At 46.4% G+C, this 23,021-nt stretch overlaps 2 protein-coding genes across 2 annotated transcripts in view; one reads left to right on the forward strand and one right to left on the reverse strand.

Moving 5' to 3' along the window:
* Nucleotides 1–5,395: 5,395 nt before the first annotated feature.
* On the forward strand, nt 5,396–17,091 carry LOC128310495 (leucine-rich repeat-containing protein 20). Its single transcript, XM_053047145.1, has 3 exons — nt 5,396–5,674; nt 15,581–15,724; nt 15,785–17,091. Exons 1-3 carry the CDS (start codon nt 5,419–5,421, stop codon nt 16,117–16,119), a joined length of 735 nt encoding a protein of 244 aa, XP_052903105.1. The 5' UTR covers nt 5,396–5,418; the 3' UTR covers nt 16,120–17,091.
* A 117-nt stretch (nt 17,092–17,208) lies between these two features.
* Nucleotides 17,209–23,021, reverse strand: part of LOC128302214 (GTPase-activating Rap/Ran-GAP domain-like protein 3) — a 65,107-nt gene continuing 59,294 nt past the window's right edge. Inside the window, exons 11-13 of the mRNA XM_053038984.1 lie at nt 21,607–21,759; nt 20,233–21,148; nt 17,209–20,165 (exon numbers count right to left, since the gene is read on the reverse strand). Coding sequence (XP_052894944.1) covers nt 18,895–20,165; nt 20,233–21,148; nt 21,607–21,759 — 2,340 coding nt within the window. The 3' untranslated portion in view covers nt 17,209–18,894. The remainder of the gene's footprint in view (nt 20,166–20,232; nt 21,149–21,606; nt 21,760–23,021) is intronic.

Genomic DNA, 23,021 nt, shown 5'->3' on the forward strand with positions numbered 1-23,021 from the left:
ACGCATCTTTCCGGCTCCCCTCGTGCGCGGGCACGCACTCGTCACGAAAATTGTAGAGTCCGAAAGTAAACTGTTGTTGCGCCAGACTGTTTTAGTTGGATCTTTTGGACCTTTTTCGTACCACCCTTGTTGTGTGGGGTGGAGATAGTTAAGAGAGAAAGTGATAAAGAGAGGAGAGGGAATAGAAGAACGTAATGGATACACGTTACGGTGGCACAAGACATCGGTTAGGTCGTGTCTGTGACGGCAATGGTGGAGTCGAGCGCAAATAGACCACAACGAAAGTGGTTCACTTTTGATCGAATGGCACGCTGCCGATTATTGCTTTGATTTGTAAGGCGAATAGTGTACGGTAAAGGCCACGAAAAATGGACGAAAAACATGGTCGAATCGAGGGAACGGGGTTAAGATTGCTGAGATTATACGAACGATGCTGTCCCACCTCCAGCAAAGAAGAGCCCGTGTTGACAGAGACGAGGAGACCTGTCCAAGTGCTTAATCCGATCAGGGAAACATGGAGACATCTTAGCCACCTTCGAGACGAAGATGCTCAGAAGTATTTTTGGCCACATAGGTGTGGAAGGCTCTATGAGCTGTTAGGCGAACAAACTGTCAGCCAGCAGATTAAATTCGTCAGGTTCCGGTGTTCATGTTATGAGAATGACACCGAACGATCCAGCCCGTAAAGTCCACATGGACATGGACAGTGGAGTCGTGGTAGTTGAACACCAAGTTGAGATGGGGTGAAGTCGTTAATGCGTCTGCCAGAAAGGCCGAAATAGTGGATTAGTGGCAGCAGGCCAAGACCGCGAAGCGATTGTAGCGCCTGATAAGTAAGAAAGTAAGACGATTCAAAAGCTGCTGTGCCGAACCTCCTCCGGATATAAAGCATCTATATCAGGCATTTCTAAAGTCAAACCCTATGAGGTAACCTGGAAATGTGTGACGAGAAAAAATGGCCACAAAAGAGAAGAGAGAACAAAGTCTTCCATTCTCCGACTCAGAAAACATTACAACTTTAATCCGGGAACGTATCGACCTCCACCTTTCAACCAAACAGAAGCATCCGTACATAGAACAAAGAACAAGTCAAAGTCAAAGTAGAACATAGAACAAAGTCATTTGAACTCCTTGACTGCAAACACTGTAATATATTGCCACCAATATCTACACCAACATTTGGGCAGTGGAGGATCAATCCCCTTGGAGGCCCAGGGCGGAACTTTTAAAGAGGGGCCTATAATTTTGCTACGGCATTATCGGTGTAAGGGAGATGTACTTCAAACATGATTTAACAACACCAGCAAAGTCTCGGAAAAAAGCTCCTTTGCGTACACCTCAGAATTCAGTTGCGTAGCCCTGTAAATGGGCCTAGTAAGCTAGTCTTTATATAAACGTTTGTATGCGCTAAGGAAAACTATAACGCCACATTTTTTACGATTCACGTACATTTACGAATCCTGAGTAGTCCAACGCCTTTTACGATTTTTCGCCCAAGGTATAGTTTTCAATCGGTTTACTTTACGGTAACAATCAGAGAATTTTCATAGAAACCTGTTTCGCTCATGTTGATGTTTAAGACCATGAACAACACAATTGTTTTCAGATTTGCGATACCAGAAAAACATGTTTTTCAAGAGGTGACACCTCCAGTGTGGAATAAATTTGCCCATCATTATTGCATTGCATACTGTCAAATCCGTGACAGCGATCGCTAGTGTAAGGAAGATGGATGAAACGGAAAGCATCGTTCATCTCGCACAAACTTCCCATCGACTGGTACGAAATTCCATACCAACCAGCTATTTTCAGATTTCCGATACCAGAAAAGCATCCACGGAAGAGGTAGCACCTTGTACAGCAATTTTGCTCGAAAACCGCCGAAAGGTATGCAATGTTTAAACACTAACTTTGCCGTTGGTCGAAAAAAATTTCTTCGAAAACTACCAGTTTCCGAATGTATAGTACCAGGAGAGCATCCACGGAAGAGGTAGCTCCTGGTACTGCGCCGTAAGGTATGCAATGTTTATACACTAACTTAGCAAACAACTTGCAATGCAATGCGCCGTAAGGTATGCAATGTTTATACACTAACTTTGCAACCAACTTCCAATGCAAGTTTGGTGCATGCAAGAAACTTGCTACCTCTTTCGTGGATGCTCTCCTGGTACTATACATTCGAAAACTGGTAGTTTTCAGAGAAATTTTTCTCGATTAACGGGAAAATTAGTGCCCCGGTCCTGGTGTAATTTCGTTTATACTTTAAAATCACAAAGTCGATTTTCTTCTTTGCATTTAAATTATTACATAGAAACAAATGTTTTGTATAACTAAGGAAGATATATTTTTTCAATTTTTTACCTTTTCAATTAATATTCTTCCTATAAATTAACTCTGCTGTTAAATTCCCAAAAATCGCACAATTGGCACAAATTGTTTGGGGCCCCCAACACGACGAGGCCCTAGGCGACCGCCTACTCCGCCTACCGTTTGATCCGCCGCTGCATTTGGGGACATTTTAAATCTACCCGCGTGTCACAAAGGAAAATTTTCAGTTTCGTTTTTCCGTCCCAGGAAACACGACACACAATGATCATCCTTGACACTTCGCCCAGGGTAAGAACCCTTTTTTCCTTTTATTCCACAAATCTCCGTGCGAAGAAGTGTACGACCCCACGACTTACCTTGAATGTGAACAAAGACTACCGCAGAACGAAGAGGACGGGGGGGGGGGGGAGAGGAGTTAAATTGGAAGCATTTCCTCTGACACCCCCGGTACAGGTTCAAATGGAGGCCACCCCCATCGCAGGGTGGGGATTATTGATGGATGGAGAAAAAATAGACGAAGCATATGCATGCATGGGCTCCATCCAATGTTTACACTTGATGTCAAGGTATTTTCAGTTCAGAATGTTTGAACCTCCGGTGCGTGTCCGGTTGAACTCGTTCCAGGTGGGAAAATGCTGGAAATGGAGATGGGGAAGGATGATCCTTCACGAGCAGCAGACCATATGGAGCTGTGATGGAGTTATAAGAAATGGTAAGCATTTACTTCGATGATGGACAATTTGATATGTAAGATATGGCATCAAGAAATAACTTTAATTTTGAGGAAATTTTGTAGTAAATGTCTAGGACAAATTGTGCAATTGTTTAACAATATATCTAACCTGTCATCATTGAATTTGTTTTATCACCATTATCGCATTTCACCAAGTATTTTGAACTCCGCGACGATATCGTCTATCACGCACAGTTCCGTGTCATTGTCACATACACACCGATAACCGTTTCGTTATCGCCCTTGCCGAAAGGGGAGGAAAACAATCAACCCGCACACCCCAAAGTGGGGCGAATGGGAGAATAGGAAACCCCCAGCGCATCATGCTGATCCCAACACAAAACGTCACATTTGTCACACGTCCCAGTACACTAATTAGCTTCCTTGTGTACGCGGTGTCCACCATCATCACCACGAAATTACTACACGGTGACGCGGGCAATGCGCGCGCGGAACCAAACAAAGATCGCGATCATGGAGGGGTGATGCGTATGGTGCTTTGTTGGTGGTGCAGGCATACCCCACCCTTCTGTTGTGTTGAGCCGCTTTTGTTTTCGTGCCATCTCTTTCGCACCGCCGTTGCGTTGTTTTGGGGCCGCGAGATGCGTGTGCTCAGCTGATCAGCGATCAGCCTTCTCCCCATTTCCGTCATCTGGCGCGTGCGCACACCCTCGCACTGGTACCGGGGCTGGCGTGTCGTTTCGCATTCGACGCAAAAGTAGTTTGTTTTTCCTGGCCCCGGCCCTGGTTTTTCCGCAGCGCAATTGCCTGTGCCTGTGTATCGTTCGGCGAGAGGGTTGTAATGGGATCGGAAGCTGGAACAGCTCAGAATCGATCGTGAACGACACAAAGAGTGGGTTTTCCGTTTTCTTGCAAAAAAAAGATCTGCAAATAAAGGAAAATTCACCCGGATGGGCAGCTGTCGTCGCTGCGATTTTTGCGAGAAGGAAAGTCTTTATGTTAGTAGTTGCCCTCGTTTGCTAATGATGTCATGTCGTGTTTTGCTAACACGTTTATCAAGCCAATCATGCATTAACAGTGCTTTACAGCACCTTAGGTTAAAGAAACTTATTTAAATTTCTGTAAAGCAATAATTCATGGACTTTTCCTATTTTTTAAACAAAACTTCCCCTACACGAACATTCATCAGCTTAACAATGTACCGTTCTGGTCGAAACAAAGTGTATCGGAATGGGGTTTAAACACTTCCAAATTGCGATGCACGAATAGCGCGACCGGTACGAAAATTTTCCATCCCCAAATGCGCAGTTTTCCATCTCCCCCGGTGCAAAGTGATACACTTCCAAGACGCCAACAAAAACAACCACAAACGGCAACGGTTTCTGGAACAAGGAGGAACTGACCTGAAGAGAAAAGCAGTATCCCCGTTGACACAGCGGGAAAACTGAGAGGGAAAAGATTTTCCAACCCAGCTCCTCCACTCCCCCACCGATTCCGAAGGTCATTTCCATGCGCGAATGTCTGGAGGGGTGGAAGCAGTTTGTGTGGGGTAAGAACGACGACCGCCGAACCGGACCGCTTCCTTTGTCTTTGGGGGAGAGACATTTCGGGGGCAATTCATGGAGCAGAAAGACAAACATAAACATGCTTGCACGATGGCCGCGCGCGTGTGCGTGTGTGTTTTTAGGGGAATAATTAATCGGCACCCAGTGCCCAGCTGCGGGAGGGTAGCACAGGGCACAATGACTGTGGGGACAGGGGACATTTAAAAACCGCGTCCGGCGTGGTGCATCATGACTGCACGAACCAACACTAGCCCTCCTACTCCGGCCCGAAACGCCATCACGTCGTAGTGTGCACGGCCATAAAGCGATGAACGGGGCTGCTGCTGCTGGGGGGAAGGGAGGAGGAGGGGGGGGGGGTAAGGGGGGTTGAATTGCGCGGTGTTTATGCCTGTCGCTTGCCGTGCTCGCGCACGAGAGCAGAAATCATTCGCGTTCGGACGGTGGAACGGTACATATCGGTTGCAGGTCGTGCAGCAGCAACAACACTTGATACAGCAACACAAAGAGCAGCGAACAGCTACCAGTTAGTGTACACCGTACGGTTTCAACTGAAGTGTGTAGAGTCCGCCTTAGGTGGAGCGATTTTCCTCGCGAGTGCTCAAACGCGTGCGTTTGTTTTTCGGCAAAGTGCAAAGTTTTGCAAGTGTGCCGCGAATCGAGTACAGTGCGTGCGTTGAAGACTTAAGCGCAAGGGGCGAGAACGTGCTTTTGCTTTCTGCTTCCTAAAGCATCGTGCATAGTCCGTGTAGTTGTTTTTTGCGCATTTTTGGTGAAAAGTCGATCGGGTCCGGTGGAAACAACAGAAAACCAAAACACCAAACATCTTCCAACATGAGGCCCCCGACGCATTTCGGTAACGATATTACCAACACCGAAGGGAATGGCGAGGAACAACAGAACAACAACAACAATAATGGAGGCGGCGGAAATGGGGCCAACAATGGCAACAATGGCGGAAACAACACGGATTACATTGTCGAGCGGTTGACGCAGATGGGTGCCACAATTAACTTCCCGAAGGTTGCGGGCCGTGGCATCATCCGGGTTGTGGAGCGCTGTGATGATGCGAAGGAGAACAACAATCTAGGTAAGGAGGATGTGGATGTGGATTGGCTTCCGTTCTTAGGGAAGATGGGTGCGAATGGGTGATCGTTCGAGTTCGATAGTGTGGAGCTTTTGTCCTTTCAAGTTGTTTTTTTTTTTCACGTGCAAGTAATTCACTAAACCCTCTGTGATGTACTCTTAGTGTTCTTCTTGTATAAAGGAGATTTAAAAAAATAGTTACTTAGACGAGAAAATGCATCGAATTCTACCAGTTCTTCCCGATGTCTAATGTCAATTGGTGGGGAAAAAACTATGAGAAACTTTAAGAACAATTCTCTTGGAATGACCCCCTCTGAGTGCTCTTCTTCTGGAGCTTCAAAGGATTATCGAACTCGTCGGAGGAACGGACGAACAGCATGGTCACTGCGTCCCAGATTTTGAGAATTGGTTACTGGAACTGGAACCACGACACCGAGCGTGTGTTTGTTCAACTTTGACAACGTGTGCGATCAAACATCGTGAGGAGTCGTGAGGAGTGACTATTCGTGAGGAGTCAATTCCAGGGAGCTGGAACTCCTCGTATTTCTTTAAAGGAAGTCGATTAAGGGCCGTTTGAGCACCATGCTTCTAGAACTCCATCCAGCTTCTGCTCATCTCCAAAACCTCAAGATATGAAACATGAGCTTAAAACTGACATCCATTCCAATACAGCATACATGTATATGATGATGATCGTGAGTGTGATGATGATGATATGATGATCGTTGTCGTTCAATAGCATCAATTAAACACCGCTCTGGCCAGTCAAGTGTTAGGCATTTCATTGTGTCATTGAGGTACCGATTTTTATTGTTTACTTCCAAGAAACATCTTTACCTTTTTTACTGCGAACGTCATCCGAACCGGTGTAATGAACAGTTGAAGGTCAAATTCGGAAAGTCCCGTTCGAGATGGCTTATTCTATTAATCACATTATAGGGCTGAGATAGAATGAGGCCACCAAGCAGTTGTTATTAGACATCTTTGGGCACTTTTTTTGCGTAAGTTTTGCACTTTACGGTTCGTCATCTAACCACAATTGCGCTGTTGTGTTCGTCAACGATAGTTCTCGAGAAGATTGAAAGATTGATTGATTGAAGATTGATTGATTGATAGAAAGATCTAGCGTAGATGCACCATGAAATAATAATACTTATATTCACAAAATGCTCCACATGCAGCATGATTCCTTCCGTGCGAAAAACTCCCAACACGCACTCGATTGCATAAAGCTCCGTAAAGTAAAGTACGAGCCCCAGGGCTGTAAATTTCGTCAAAAAGGCTTGTTCGAACCACGCTGATAGTACTACGCGGATCGCGCGCGGGGTCCGTTGCGTAGTTGTGTTGCGTTGCGAACCATCCAAGCCGCGCGATTGCGCATTGTGCGCGCCACTCCAAAGACACAGTAGCGAACGCGTGATGATTGTTCTTTGCCTCGCGATCGTTCAACCAAGCTCCACCGGCGACACGCAGGACAGGTGTTTTGGAAGCGAAACGAAGCGGGCAGGAAGGTTGACTTTGGTTCGAAGTGTGTGTGTTTTTTTTTTCTTCTTCGTTGGACACACCGAACTTACCACTCCGAAAAAGCAACCAAGGGTTAGCTAAGCGACCGTTTCCCAACCTAAGCACCGTTGCTCTAGAGGACAATTTTCGCGCGTGTGTGTGTTGGTTTTTTTCTTTGCAGTGTTGGACAGAGAAAAGGCAGCCCAATTTTTCTCATGCGTTTCAGTTTCGAGGTTACCAGGTTTGGACTTTAAATTGGTGATCTTCACCAAAACCGCGCGTTTGTTGTAGCGTGCGGACAGCTTTTACGGTCTTCAGGCTGTGGGTGATTATCGTTAAGGGAGTGGGGAGGCTTTATGGTGCTGTAAACGCACCCTTATGGTAGCCGCGGACACGAGACACGAACTGGAAACCAAAATGTCTGATCGACATTTGGACCGTTTTCCGTTTTTTTGTTTTCATTTTGTTGGTTTTGCATCGAGAGATGCCACAGTTCCAACCGGTAAAGCACGGTGCTGGGATGGATTGATTCGCATAAAACATGGTTGCTTCATTACGTCGGAATTATTTTTAACAGCTTCGCCCGCCGTCAGCGACGATGTCGTAATCGTAATTAAATTGTAATCAAGTGTGCAAATGTTGCCAAAGATGTAAAAAGACGAACGCGAAAGCAAAGGTGGCAAGTGTGTTAGGAACACTTCCGATTTAGACTGCCCGGTGCATCCGTGTGGCCCTTACGATTTACGTCGGTGAAAATGAAAGTGAAACTCACAACAAACACCACCCCAACTTGCACCCTCACACACACTAGCTCTCTCCTAGCTTGTGGCTCACAAAGCTTTCCCAGCTCGTCTGATCATGTTCGATCGCATGAATCACCCCCTTTTCGGCCGGATATGGGGAGCCGTTTCGTTGACCTAAAATTATCTTCCCGAACCGAGCGATCACCTTCCGGCCATTGACAGCGATTGTGCATTAGTGTGCTACGAACCTGGCGCGGTACAAACGTGTCCGATCAAAGTCGACGATCGGCATTAATTTGTGTTGGATTATGTTTATGCTGCGCCTGCGATCGATCGGTTTCGGGAGCCGCGAAGCATTAGCATAACTGGGTCAAGTTAGACCGATTTGACGATTCCCCCACACAGCGGGATACGATGGACGGCGCTTGATGTAACCAAGTTGATGTAACGACACTGATAGGAGCGAGTGAGAGCGCATTTGGGGTGCAAAATTCTTCTGTTTTTGTTGGTTTTTTTCCTTTCTTGCTTTATTAAAATATTAACAAAAATCGCCTTCGTCCGGGGTTGCAGATCACAGGCATTAAATTTGTTTATTTACAAACAACCCATATTTCACCCTCTACCCTCCACCATCCATCTTTTGTAGGCGCGCATTATGCAGCCGGTTGCATAATAACAAACAAACAAAAAAGCCCCAACACACGTTTCATCGACGGCCAACGCGGATTGCTTTCGTTCGCTACTGTGCATACCGGGGCGGACCTTCGTTTTATCGTTGCGCCTTTTTTTTAACAAAAAAAAAAAAAGGCGACCGTGTGTTGTTGTTGTTTTTTGTTGCTTTTTCACCTTACTTTAATGGCGCCTTCCTGCTTGAGGGTTGAACGAGGGCTTCCTGATTTTGCCGGTGAACCGTAAGCACACCGCGCAGAGCGAGGTCAGCAGGCTTGATCATTGATCTTTTGGAGCATCAGGGGGAGGGAGCATGGGTGGTTGGTCGAAAGGGGTAGCGCAGCAGTCAGAATTAACCCTTTTAAGGTAACATTCGAGCTGTGGGGTGGTACGGTAATGTGTGTCCAGCACGTTGAGTGCGAAGAGGTTCGTGCCCGTCGCATGATTCGTTGGGGTTTGTGGCAGAAATCGTGATCTTGCCTTAGTGTGCTTGTGTGTGTCTGTGGCTGTGGAACTCATAATTCATCGCGTTCGTATAAAGGAGCGCAACTCAGCTCCGGCTGTCCATACCCTAAGGGTGAAAGCGAAGAACCTCCCGGTACGATCGCCACAGAGCCATGACACATGTCTACGCCGATTAAGACATCTGTATGAACCGTGTGACGTCTTCCAATTTTTCCATTTATGGATCAAAGTCTTCCAAACCGATTACGGGTGGTGGCTGCTTTGAGTGATTTATGATGATGAGTGCGCAGCAACATGTCCGCAGAAAGGGCTGCACCTGTTGTTCTGGGGGTTGCTAGTGGAGTATTGCAAGCGGGGACAAGAGAATTGCATAGCTTAACACCCCCTTTCTTGCATTTTCATAAAACTTACACCTCCACCGGACGAGATTTGCTTTACTAAAGCGGCGCAAGTAACAATTATGCTGTAATGGTTAGATTTATCTCAATTATTTAATCTTTCGCCAAATCAACGAAATCGAATCTTGGCACCTTTAATTTTGCCTACAATTTGTGCAACCTTTTGTCATGTGATGTAATGGCCGGCAGAGTTCGTTACGGGTGCACTGAGCAATTCAACAATTCCAGTGTCATGCAAAGACACAAAAGACATTTTCCCCCTGCTTGGTGTAAAGGTGGAAAAATGGAATGGAAAACAGCTGTGGGTTGGCGTAAATGAATCAATAATTGTGCATGATACTAATAATAGCAATTACTAAACAAATGGATGTGTAACCATTTGGGAAGCTGTAAAGAGGGTCACTAACTGCTGCATGATGCACTTTTCCCATACCGCTCGGAGGTGATGGAACGCTCCAAACGTCCATCTGGGTTAAACAGATGGGAACGACACGGGTGAGGCAATGAATGTAATGTTTCCCCACGTTCGATTGTTTGCCGCTTTCCCTATTGCATTCGGCCACAATGCACCCGCCGTGCATGACGCTCCAGATTAAGGGCCCGCTACCGTGCTCACCCCTGTACTGGCCGTTCACTGTAAATGCACATGCACCCTTGCATAATACCGTCGCTGAACCATCGGTGTTAGCAATCGAAACAAGAAAAGGCTCCCCGTCCGGCGAGAGAAGGGCAGGAAAAACTGTGCCATACTGGATGGCGATTTTCCCCCCCAATAAAAAAAAAAACAAACAAAAAGCTCACTTAAGTTTATTTATTTATTGACATAAGTGCAGTCGCTGCTAGGTGCAAACCATCGGCTCACAAACCGTTGTGCGCGCCCGTACCGATCGACAAAAATCAAACGGCCGAATAAGCGGTTTACGCGGGGGCAACACAGCTTTTCCTTCGTTTTCCCGCTCGGTTCCAGTGAAGACGCACGAAAAGCGAAACACAACAGAAAAGAAAAACACAAACACACAGACACCTGGCCATAGATGGCTAACCGTTGCATTACATCAGCGCGAGAAAGTAAAAGCATCAAAACAAGAGGGAAAATCCAAAACCCACCGCGCAACAATGCCGATGGCGGTGGGTGGTGTGCCTCCCGAGGTGTGGCCTAGTTTTGCTTTTGTTGAACGTGGTCGCATGATAAAAGGGCGTTTTGAGTGGAAAAGTGAGACTTTTCTAACGGCTGTGTGCAGCAATAGGTGTCGGGTTCACAGCGAATCACGCGCGGTGACCTTAAACTACTTGGCTGGCCGCTGCTACTTTTGCAGGCCCGTTTGTTTCGGTTCATCAGTTTTTTTGGGCAAGTTATGGCAGGTTTTACTGTGTTTAGTTGAAAGAAGCGATTCGGGAAAACGTGAGTTTGGTGTGTAATAGATCGAATTTATAGTTTTGCATTGGGCAAAGCAAGCTGGTTACTGGAAAAGTATATAAAACATTTTAGTTGCAGCAATTGAGGACAATTGAGACTGTTTTTTGACAATTGGCATTTGCAATAGACGAATGCGCAAACCGTGCGTAAAGCTATCAACTGATTGTTATCAATTGCTTTCAACGTGTGTCTGAAATTACGTGATCTATAAATTATATGTTGCGCTGTTGATTTGATATGTTGAAGCAGATCGAGTTGTTTCAAAAACACAAACTTGGATAGGTGGTTGAAATGTTTTTTTTTTTTTTATAATAATTTAGTGACAGCTTTGCAAGATTGAAGAGTTGATAAACCTTCTTCTATAGGTAAGAAAATAGTTATAATAACTCCAGACAGTTTGCGTGAGTTCTAAATTGATAGTAAGAGTAGATAATTAGAACATAACTCAGGAAATAGAAATATCCCACAGATGGCAAGTTTTCATTTCCCGGTAGCTTTCAGTAAGAAGTTTAACTGTGTTCTTATTTGTTTTTGTTTCTTCTTCAAGATTAAAGGTTTAAAGTTGGAAAAGCAGTTCATATTATGTGAAGACTATGTGTGCATTATCTGAACATCATTGTAAAATTTCATTTCATTTCATTCAAGAGTTTAGATTTTAAGTGCTAGAGTCGAAGAGAATACATTTTGGACTTTTTTTTTTGAGAAGCAGAATATGTGGTAGTAGATGTGACACTTTTCCGGCATTCTCAATCGTGTTCACAATGAAGTAAATTATGTAGAAAACGTTTTCCATCATGTCTTGATTGTTGTGAGAGTTGAAAAGTAGAGGTGGAAATAACAACTCACTACGATTAATTGATCCAGAGTGAGTGAGTTACATTAGAGAGTTAACTGGTAGACTTTTAGAGAAGATATTCTTGAGTGAACCACTTATCGAAACCGACTCATCTATATATTATGTCTATGGGATATGTGTGACATCAAGACATCGCAAAGGGCAACCAATATTGAAATAACTCATTAGAATATTCGAATTCGAATTAAATAATAGACATTGCTAGTGGAGAAAGCTTTATATAGAATCGATTTCATCTGGCAAAAGCTTCAACTTAACCAATCCATCTTAAAAAAACCCGCTGTAAAATGTAAAGTAACCGTCCAGTTAAATAGTAACGCAACAATATCACTCACTAATTAAAAGAGTATTAAACATTGCCAAAACGTCCAGCCCCCAGTTGATGTGTGGCGCCATGAGCAAACCGCGTCTACAAACGGGACGGCCGAACGGGCGATGCGATACAATGTCAACACCGTTCGTGAACATCCCGTAACTATTCACGCCTGCCGCTAAACGGGAATTGTTTGGTCAATCTTAAAGGCAACGGCCATACGCTCTTGGCAAGCGGTCGTTATCTGATCAGTCGATCCATCCATTACCATCATGATCATGTACACGATCGTGCTACGTATGGTGACGACCCCGGGAAGCGGGATGCTGTTTTCACCCTATTAATCAGATCTAATCAACTAAAACGCATCGGGTGCCCGGGGATGAACCATGCGAATGGAAATGCGTGATGTCTTCACTCACTGACACCCTCCCGAGTCACGTGTGTGTCTCTGTGTCTGGGTGATTCTCAAGCATCCCAGATCCATTCCAGCTCGTATCGCGATTTTGACCATTTTGAGCGATTAAATCAACACCGGCCCGGTTTGGTGCAATTTGCTTAAAGTCACTTTCCCCACCAACGGGTTCGGTCGGGGCTGATTGAGTTTGCGTAAATTTAAATTTCCATTTTATTTCTTGCTGCACGTGCACTCCGTGGCTCCATCGACTCGTGCTGATGAAAAGTGTGAACAATCTCGGCCAGCTCTGGCCGATGGATACGATAATGCTTCAAACCACTCGCATGATGATTCATATCTTTTACTGAAATGGAATTTACATTCACATAACTTAAATCCTTTACATGTTTATTATGTTTGCCTGCTCGGTTCCACTCTTGGTGGCAACTAAGCGTTACAGCATAATTTCATAAGTAAACAGCGTGCGATACCGATCACACGGATTACACGCCCAAACTCTATAATCAAGCGCGAAAACCCACCCGAAGGACCCTTCAATCGTGCAAAACAAACTGTATGCAACTGTACCGTATCGCATTGCGTTTCGTTACGGCATACATTAACCACTATTCAGGTCATGCTTTATATACTTTAAAGTATTATTGCATGTAAAACCTTGACAGCGACGGTTTCCTGCAGCCGATTGATTGAATATTGTTTTCCGCGTTGGAAATCCCCCGTTTTCATCGCTGCTGCTTCAAGAAACAGCTCATCGTGTCGCGGGAGGAAAGTAAACTGGCGTCTTTGTGCAGTGGATTGTGCTAAAAACAGAGGAAGATGGTGCAATAAACGACATTTTACGCATTGGCAGAACACGCGCCAGAAAGGACGGCCAATTTGCGCTTTTCCCGCTGCCGCGGTAAAACCGTAATGGGAAGAAAACCCTTCCGTGGTTGTGTAAATAAACTTAAACCGGGACGCGATCTTTGTGCGTCGTTTTCCGTCTGGGGGTTGGCACCGATTTCGGAAGAAAATTCTCCCTCTTTAACCACTGTTCCCCTTCTTCTTTCTCTTCCCATGGGTTGCTGAGAGGGAAATTCTACACTGACGTGTGTGGACTCTGTTCTTGTCTGTCAGCGTTGATGGTTCGTTGTGTTGTGTGTGTGTGTACTTACACACATACACCTACGTACGTTGAACAAGGAGTGATTTATGAATTTTCCGGTGACCGACCGATCGGATTGCGCACTTGCGGAAAACAAACTCCTCATGCGCGACGGTCGACCTCGAGTGCGGTCTTTGACGCAGCATCAGCAAAATGGGGTTTTCCACTGACTCGTCCAAATGGCAGCGGGTAATTTCCACCGCAATGTGTGTAGTGTACGGCCATCGGAGCAAATGCATCGATACTTGGCTTGGATGGAACCTGTGGCATGTGGAAAACTCGCCTTTACCGTGCCTTTCGGTGCACGTGGAGCACGAGATCATTAGCACGTGGTGATGTAATGGCAACAACGCATATTGAATGTGGCTCCACTGCTATATCCGCAATTTGTAGCATAGCGATCGATTTTGATGCTTCCCCAGCGGAACACGGATGGGTCGATGGATCGATGGCCACGCGGCCAACACATCCTGCTTCATGGCGTTACATTTTCATCATTGTTATGTTTGCATTGGCGCTTTTCCGCTTCCAACCGCTTCCACTTCCGATTGTGTCTGCCGTTAAGTGGAATAACACCACATCGCAAACACACTTCTTCATCGCGGATCTCGTTTTTCGGTGCTCGCGGCCATTGCGTCGAATTCAGATTGGATTTGGTTTTCATTCCCTCGCGCCGTAATATTTACCGGATGCGCCATCGATTGCGCCGGATTATTACGCGCCGGGTTTGTTCGCACGTTGGTAGAAAGCACGCAATATTACGTTATCGCGGAGTGTCATTAGTATCATGGAAACCACTCGAAGCGTATTCTCACGTCGAGTGCACCGCGAATAACAAGCGTCTTTGGAGGAGCCGTGACAAAGACTCCGACTTGTCTGCCGATTTGTGTTTGGTAGTAAACAAGTGCACTATGGCAAATTACGCGGCAATCAGCTTGTACGGAGCTCGGTATCGATATCGGTAGCAATAGACTGGACGCTGATAACACACGAAACGGACGATAGATTCGCCGAGCCAACTAAACAGAGAAGCGATGAACCGTGAACGTACTGTTTTTTGTGCTTTGTCTAGAGACCGTGTTGGAATGAAGTTTGCTTCCGTTTATTGTTGGGGTAGATCAGTACGATGGCGCATGTGCGCACAGGCATGGTTTGATATAGGTCAACATGCGAGCTTGATAAGCAGGAGGCAAGGGTAAATGTTTGATAAAATCCACGATACTGTTTAGAACTACTGCATCAGTGATTTTGAAACGTTTTGGATTATTTCCTAGAAGAATCCTTACAATTTTCAACGAATTATTAGCATATTTTCTTGCACAAAAATTATTCATTTGAATACGTGATGAAACGCTTGAACGGCGATCCAATCTGAACTCTCCGACCTACCGTCATATACATCGAAGCGTTTCGGTTCGAAATGACAGCTAGCGTGTTTGTTTACGTGCCAAAATCATCTGTGCGAATGTAAACAAACCTGTTGTCGGAAGAGAATTTTCTAGTTCACCTATTTTAAGCATTTATTTTTAGACTAGTTTTTAGGATAAAAGTGTAAAAATTAGACTAAGAAACTATTGTTTTATGTGTAAAAAAGCTTTAACCCCTTTTACGACTCTCGTTGGTTCTTTTTCGCTAATGAATTGCATCATTTTAAGTTAAAGTTTGAAGTCCGATCCTCGGCTGATCGTTCGGGTGGGTGTTGAAGTCAGTGCTATTTTTAGTTACACTTTCCGTTTTTGCCGTGACCGGAGCGCCTGGGTGGTTTTTCGTAAAGTTTGAACCGTATAGTGATATATTTAGGAAGGTGGAGTAGCAAACGCAATGGCATCATTTGTGGCAAAAGTTGTCAACCGGTGCGAAGAGGCACTAGAAACAAAGAATTTAAGTATGATTCATACTTACGACACTAGTTTGAATAACTTTAATGGAAATTATTTTACTAATATGAACGCTCCTAACGATCGTACTTCATTCACCTTTGCAGATCTTTCGGAATGCGAACTGATCCAGGTGCCCGATGCAGTGTACCATCTGATGAGACACACCGAGTTGAAGACTTGTGATTTGAGCAGCAATGTGATTACGAAGATATCTCCCAAATTTGCTGTAAAGTTCAGCTTCATCACAGGTAAGCGACCCGTCCAGTAAACAACACCATGGATCGTACTTAAATTCATTCGATTCGCAGATCTCAACTTGTCACACAACCAGATGGCCCGACTACCGGACGAGCTGGCCGATCTACACTCGCTGGAAATGCTGGACATTTCGCACAACTCCTTCATCACACTGCCCGCCGTAGTTTTCAAAATGCCGAAGCTGCGCGAACTGAAAGCCAACAACAATGCCATCATCGACATCGATCGGGACGAAATAATCACGTCCGAATCGCTCGAGGTGGTCGATCTGCGGCACAATCCACTTACCCCGATGTGTCACGATCTGCTCAAGCATGCCGTCGTTACCTTCCGGATCGAGCTGTCCGAGCGGGAGAAGGAGGATTGGGAAGATTTGACGATTTGAGGCACGTTTCCCATTCTGAGTCGTTTGCTTTGCGCAAACGAAATCGTGCGCTTTTCCTGCCTTCAAACGTGTAGCTTTAGCCGCAAATTGAGCGACGCTCGGTATGCAACAGAGATGTGGCCGAGGTATTTTCTAACTAGCTAGCAAGCTAAAACCGATCAACCCGACACGCCTCATAGGATATATGTGTGGGTGTGTTGTGAGTGTTGCGGTCTTGATCTTTCTGCACTAGGTTTAAGATATGAACAGGGGTTGCGTACGGAGCCCAGTGCTACTTATATCCTACTAACCACCGTGAACGCATACGCCTGTTTGTCTAATATTATGAATTGTCCCTAAGCAAACCTATATTATACGGAACGTACTCATTAACCCTGTCTAGTGTGTAAAGTGATCGTGTCAGCCTCTCTGCTCGTGTTGCGCCACATTCTGTCTTTTAGCAGGGGATGTATCCGTCGGTGCTAGATTTCTGTACAAATTTTTGTATATGAGAGTAGATTTTGATCTAGTCATTAGTCATCCAGTGCAGCCAGAATGTAAATGTTCAAGAAATAGGTCAAAATTAAACTCGATCACAACGGTTTCGGTGGAATTGTAGAGCGGAAACGAAACGAACAAAGAAATTAGACTAGACAGGGCGAAAGAAAACCAGCACTGAAACGACAATCGAGAGATAGAAAGAGTAGTGCTGCGTAATGCGATAGATTGTAATTTATGATGCAGATCATAAACGCGTGATATTAAATAAGTCAATCTGTGTACGTGTAAAACCATTCTCTAAAGTAAGGCAGACAAAAAAAGGACGCTTACCTGTCTTGTACTGTATCAAACTGTTGAGGTTTCAATCCACCTTCTAGCCACACCCAAACAAAACTCATCTAGTTGAAACTGTGTGCAATTTAAGCGTTGGTACTGTTACAGGCATGTGTTGAAAACATATCATCGGATTGAGTGCAACAGTACTGGCGATCGAAACGACCTTACAAAATGACACAACAGAACAGGATAATAAATATTGTGCTTTGTTTAACAAACCGCCGTGACATGGTTTTGCCGTGGAAATGAGAAACTTTCAACACCAACCGTAAGTCGCTCAACTAAACCAAAAAACCTTTATTTGCTTTGACTCTGTGTGGTGTTCGTTCCCAGCTGGTTGTGCCACACGCACACACACACAATAAAACGGTGACCCTTCTTCGCTTCGGGGTTGCGGGGCCAACAAGGATGGTAGGCGCGCTAGCGAATTGTAAATAAGTAGCATAGTAATAGTTCTAGCAAGTAAATACAGTTCGGTAATATGTGCGTTTGTTTGTCTCTTTGGTTTGCATCATTTCAACGATGTAACATATAGCTATATCTGTATCTGTTTATGTTTGCGTCTAGTTGATCAACTCTCCGTGCCTATTTGTCCCTTTGCACGTGTTTCCCATTTTGTATGCTGTAGCATATGCAGCATCATACGACGGATCGGACGAGATAGATTCCAGTGTGGTAGGACAACTCTTGCTACTTTAACATCCTCTAATGTTGTGTTTGCTTTGTATATCGCTTGATCACGTAAATCGGTTCATGTTTGTGTCTTTATTTCACAGCGCAAGAAAACAGGGAAACAACATGCCGCCTGTGTGTGGGTGTGTGTGTGTAAGAATATTTGGAGGATGATGGCTTCACAAGAGAAGAGAAATAGATAACGCCGGCGTTGGTCTTATCCTCTCGATTGTGTCCTTTATGTGAAGCATCCGACAGGATCAATGTATTTTACGTTGGGCGTGAAGGACAGTTCTTGCTGGGATTGATCCTACCATGGACATGTGTATAGCATGAATCCTCTCTCTCATTATATATGTGTCCTACTTAATATTTGTGATGAGCACTAGTTCAAACAATGGCGGCAGCTACACCTGCTTATACCTGGTTGTACATAAAATACTTTGCTTTACGCCTAACCCACTGTCGGCCATTTTGTTTACTGCCTTTCGCTTCCGCATATTGCTCAACGCTCCCCTGCTCGTATGTTTGTAGTTTGTGTAATTCGGTTGGTTAGTGCTACAGTAATTCAGTTAGTAATTATCGATAATGAACAACACGTCCCCGCGATCCTCCGTACGATAGCGATGTGGTTCCACGTCCCGGGCATCATTACACCAGTCCATCACCAGCTAAAAATACGCAACACAAGAAATTGTTTTGGTTCAGATGTTCCAACACGCTCGCTGGGCTGAATGTGACCAATTCAAGGGGCTCAGTTGAATTGGTCCTGCCCGAACCTTCACAAGGTGCCAGCTCCCGAAACAACGAACATCGGAACCATGAACCATTTCAAAAACAAAAAACCCTACTCCGGACGGGATAAACGAACGACCGTCCACCGGTGAATGGGGATGAACGGGCAAGCTTGGTCTGCCAACCAATGGGGGTCCTCCACACGTGACGCGATAAATCAGTTTCTTTTACACCGGACACCTCCCAATGGATAATGTGCGTTTGCGCTTAGATTTTTAACCTTCCTCGCTGCTACATCGCAGTACAGTATAACGTGATCACGAACAACTCCGTCCCGTGCGCCCTGTCGCTTACCTAACATCAACAAAACGCATGCGCGCTTAATGATGAAACCATTTGCTTAGTGTTTGTAACCTTAGTATATGTTTGTATGTACTGAAGATCTTGTGGCCGGGTGTGGTAGCTTCCCAACGTACACAACCTCCTCAAAACAGTCAGTGGCAGCGAGAGATGCGTGTATATCTGGTCGTATGGAGCGATGCCAACCTCCGCTTACAGTGGCGTTAGGACCGAACTGCACAGCTCGTCCTGCTCGTGCTTATCCTTCATGCTGAGCTCCTGCAGATCCTGCTGGATCTGGTCGAAGATGCTTAGCGTCGGTGGAACGCTCACCTCGGCCGCCTCCGCAATCTCGCCGTGCGATTCGTCCGACGGTGATATGCCTTCCTCGTCCTCCTCGTTCGAGGACTGCAGCTGACGGACCCGCTCCTGAGCACTTTCACTCGGCCGTGTCACGACCGCCGCCGCAATGGCCGCGCTCGGATGCATCTTGGTAGCGATGGCGGTCGGCTTCTTGGCAGGATCATTGCTTGGATAGTGATAATGGTGCGACTGGACGTGCGTTCCAGTCAGATTCGTCAGCGGTATACGGTAGATGCGCAACGGTTTGCTGTTGGACGATCCGTTCGACGGTGACGTTTCGCCTTCGTTCGTCTGCGATTTGCCCAGGTTCAGCGTGGGCTGTCGGATGAAGGATTTGCGCGTCGGCGAACTGGGCGACGTACCCTTCACGATCGTGCTGTTACGTGGCGAGTTGGGCGGCACGGACGCTTCGCCAAAGTGTCGACAGAGGTCCTTCGTGTTCGGTAGCGGCTGGGCACCGAAATGTTTCGCCAGATCTTTGCTGCAGGTTGTCGTCGGTATGGAAAACGATGTGCCGGCTTCACCGTACGAGTTGCTCTTGGATATTGGTCGCTTCAGATCGTCCACCGAAAGGGTGACCTCTTTCGGCTTGCCAACTTCTGACTCAGGTTTGGGGTTTTGCAGGGACTTGGCGCGCTGAATCTGGGGTGTGGTAAGACTACCACCGCTCGCTTCCTTGCTCGGTTCGGATTGATCCGACTCTAGGGTCGGTGGTGCGGGAGCACCGGTCGAGTTCTCCTCGTCGGAACTCAATCTACTGCGCCCCGGGCTCGTCGATGAATCATCCTCGGGAACGACGCGACTCTCCTCGATCCTGGGCTTGTTCATCTGTTCGTGATCTTCCGCATCGAGACCACGCAGTTTGGCACCTTTGGGAATGAACTCGGGAGCGGTCGTTACGAAGAAGATATCCTTCTTGGATGTGATCAGCTGCAGTTCGGCCATCGTGACCGTGTGCACCAGATTCCCGTTCACCAGCAGCCGGATCTCCATCGTGTCCGGCGTGAACGCGATGATGTACGGGAAGGCGCACACAACCGAAGACGGTGGCGTATTGAATTGGAAGTCAAACTCCGTGCTGTTGTTACACTCCTCCGACAGTTTTTGAAAGTGACAGGTATCTGAAATTGGAAATGAGAGGACACATTATTTTTAAACAGCAGCCGGGACACCGCGCTAGAGACTCACGATTGTAACACAGCAGCAGCTCAGTGTCTTGACCGTCGTACAGATCGAGAGCGGCCACCAGATGGGTTTGGGTGCGCTTCAACGTATCCGTTTCGTGTAGCTTCGTCCCATGCCCGGTCAGCTCGGACACGATCTCAAAGTGATGGCGATACCCGACACAAATAAGCAGTCCCGCATTAGGACAGGATCCCTCCAAAATCGTCATGATCGTCGGTGAATCGTGCAGATGGATCTCCTTCAGGAATAGAAACCCTTCCACCGTGTCATTGTCGCTGTTTGGGCACCAGGACGTCCAGGCCGCCGTGTGCTTCCACTGGTAGATCAACAGCTTTCGTCCAACGGCTACCGCCATCCGCAGGTGGGCCTCACCTGCACGTGATATCGCGTACAGGTGGCAACCGCGCGTCTTCTCGATCCTTCGCTCCTTCACGTCTATGCGCGAACGCTGCACCAACCGATCGTCCGAAAACTCGTTCAGCCGAAACACGTGTATCCGGTGGCCATCCTTCTGCAGCGCGGATCCACCCCGCACCAGCATGATGCCATGGTCCTCCACCACGTTCAGTTGCTTCACGCAGAGCGTCTTGTCGAACACGACCCGGTGCGTTTGGTCCTCCTTGATCAGATATGTACCTTCGTCCGAGGCGAGAAACAGTTGATCCTGGCCCCAGCTGTCCCCGACCAGTTCGTTCCGCGGCTGGAACGTTGGATAGAAACAGTGCGGTTCCCAGGGTGGACGCTTGAAGACTGTGCCGGCTGATGCGATGCTGGTGGGCGCATCGCCCCGCACGATGGCTTCCAGCTTCAGTGCCTGACCGATGCGCACGAACTCCACCTGGCGGGCGTCTTCCTTCAGCTTCGAAGTGCGCGGTGCATCGTAAAGAACCTCCGAGAATGCTCGTCTATTGAGCATATTCTGCACAAGGAAAGGAAAGAACTGTTAGCAACAGCTGAAACGGTGCAGCTTTTCAACACGTTTAGCTTCTCTAAACATAGGCATCCTGAATTGGGCCTGTGGTGTCCGACCAGCACAAACCATTAATTCCTTCCGTTTGTTTGCTTAGTAAACAGTGGTGGCCCGGAGAGAGCTGCAGAGTTACTGCCCTTTTGGAAGTGGTAAAACTAAGATGTTACGCATTCGAAATGCTTGGATCTATTGCCGGACAATGTAAATGGCATGTAACCCCATTCGGCCGAGGATGGCATTTGAAAAATAAACAATGCATCCGATCCGAATGCTATTACACCCAGACCCATGGGCATATGTTTTCTTTTGCCTCAAGTCATTTAACTAACCGCCAAAGGAACCGCATGGCAGAGCAACATTTCAATGTGTCGGACATGAGCAAACGTTACACCGCCTCCCCTACTTACCATTTTATTGTCGTGCACATACTCCTCGTACAGGTCCTTTATCAACATTTCTAGCGTCCGTTCACGCTTCCTTGCAAAGGTCGGCGTTTGGAAGGTGGCCTTCTCGCCGTTGATCAGCTTCACCAGCAGAAAGTCCCGGAAGACGGCCGGATCCTGGGTTGTACCGTTGGCCATTGTTTTGACGGTCGGTGAAATTGGGCATTACCGTCCCGGGTCCGGGTTTACGACGATGGAAACGGATAAGGAAGAGAGCAAATGAAGAAAGGAAAAAAAACAAAACTTTAACTCACACACATACACACTGTTTGGTTGCAAGGTTTACGGTCGGTCAAGCGAGTGGCAAGTGTTAAGGAGCGTCCAGACTGTAAGCGTAACATACGCTCGAATGGTTTTCGAGCAGAAAATCGGCGTTTCTGGCAACCAAATTGACATAAAATTGCGTTTTAGGATGATTTGGCAACACTGAACGGACCGTAACAAGTGTGGACGCAAAATCCCCCGCGTAGCGTAACAAGAATCTATTTTATTGCTGAAATACATTATTTTCGCACAAAGACCATGGGAAAAAGTTTAATTCCGTGCTTAGATCAACCGCCAATGTTTAAAAATTGTTTCCGGTGCAAAACAACTCGAATTTGCTAAATTCGAGCATATGTTACGGTACGGATTCGACATTTGGCCATTCTGTTTTTGTTACGCGTAACAAGTATAACATAACAAAATTTTGTTACGTATAACTGTTATGGTCTACAGTCTGGACGCTCCTTTAGTAGTTGGAGTTGTGGTTTTATTTCCGTATTATTTTATTTTTTTTTAGTGTCCATCATCTTTCCAAATGGTCAAACGGGGACCATTTCGTCATTTTAATAGTTTTATGTTGAAGAAAAAGTTCGGTGGACACAGGCTACCGGAAGGCTAGGCTTCCCTCTTTGAAAATGTTTTCACCGAGAACTTGAGTGCACACTGTTATACAACTGTTATACACGCTACCACAGCGCTACCACGCTACCACAATCCCGTTGGAGGGCCAGGGCGGAATTATAGTTGGGGCCTCTAATTTTAAAAACGTTGAAGGAGGGGCATTGAGACCCTGAGACAATGAGACTGAATGACAAATGAGACAAAGCGAAAAGCGTAAGAAGGGTCTCCTAAACTCACTTTGAATCATCCGCGGGAGGGGTGGAGGGGGGGGGGGGAATGGCGGTCAAATTTCGCCAGGGGCCTCTTGTGGTACCCTTCGGAGCCCCCTCTAGCATAAGGAGAGGGGACCTATGTATACATCTTTTACTACTACACAATTTTGTTGGGGCCCCCAACACGGCGAGGCCCTAGCCGATCGCCTACTCCGCCCACCGTTTGATCCGCCGCTGCGCTACCAACAACGGATACTACAGGCAGCTGTGCGTTACAAAAAA

This window comes from Anopheles moucheti, chromosome 2, assembly GCF_943734755.1.
Source record: "Anopheles moucheti chromosome 2, idAnoMoucSN_F20_07, whole genome shotgun sequence".
In the NCBI taxonomy this organism is placed as follows: domain Eukaryota; kingdom Metazoa; phylum Arthropoda; class Insecta; order Diptera; family Culicidae; genus Anopheles; species Anopheles moucheti.

Coding starts and splice junctions, on each gene's coding strand:
- LOC128310495 (XM_053047145.1), top strand. CDS start 5,419: ATGAGGCCCCCGACGCATTTCGGTAACGATATTACCAACACCGAAGGG. Junction 5,675..15,580: donor GAAGGAGAACAACAATCTAG/GTAAGGAGGATG, acceptor TCACCTTTGCAG/ATCTTTCGGAATGCGAACTG. Junction 15,725..15,784: donor AAAGTTCAGCTTCATCACAG/GTAAGCGACCCG, acceptor TTCGATTCGCAG/ATCTCAACTTGTCACACAAC.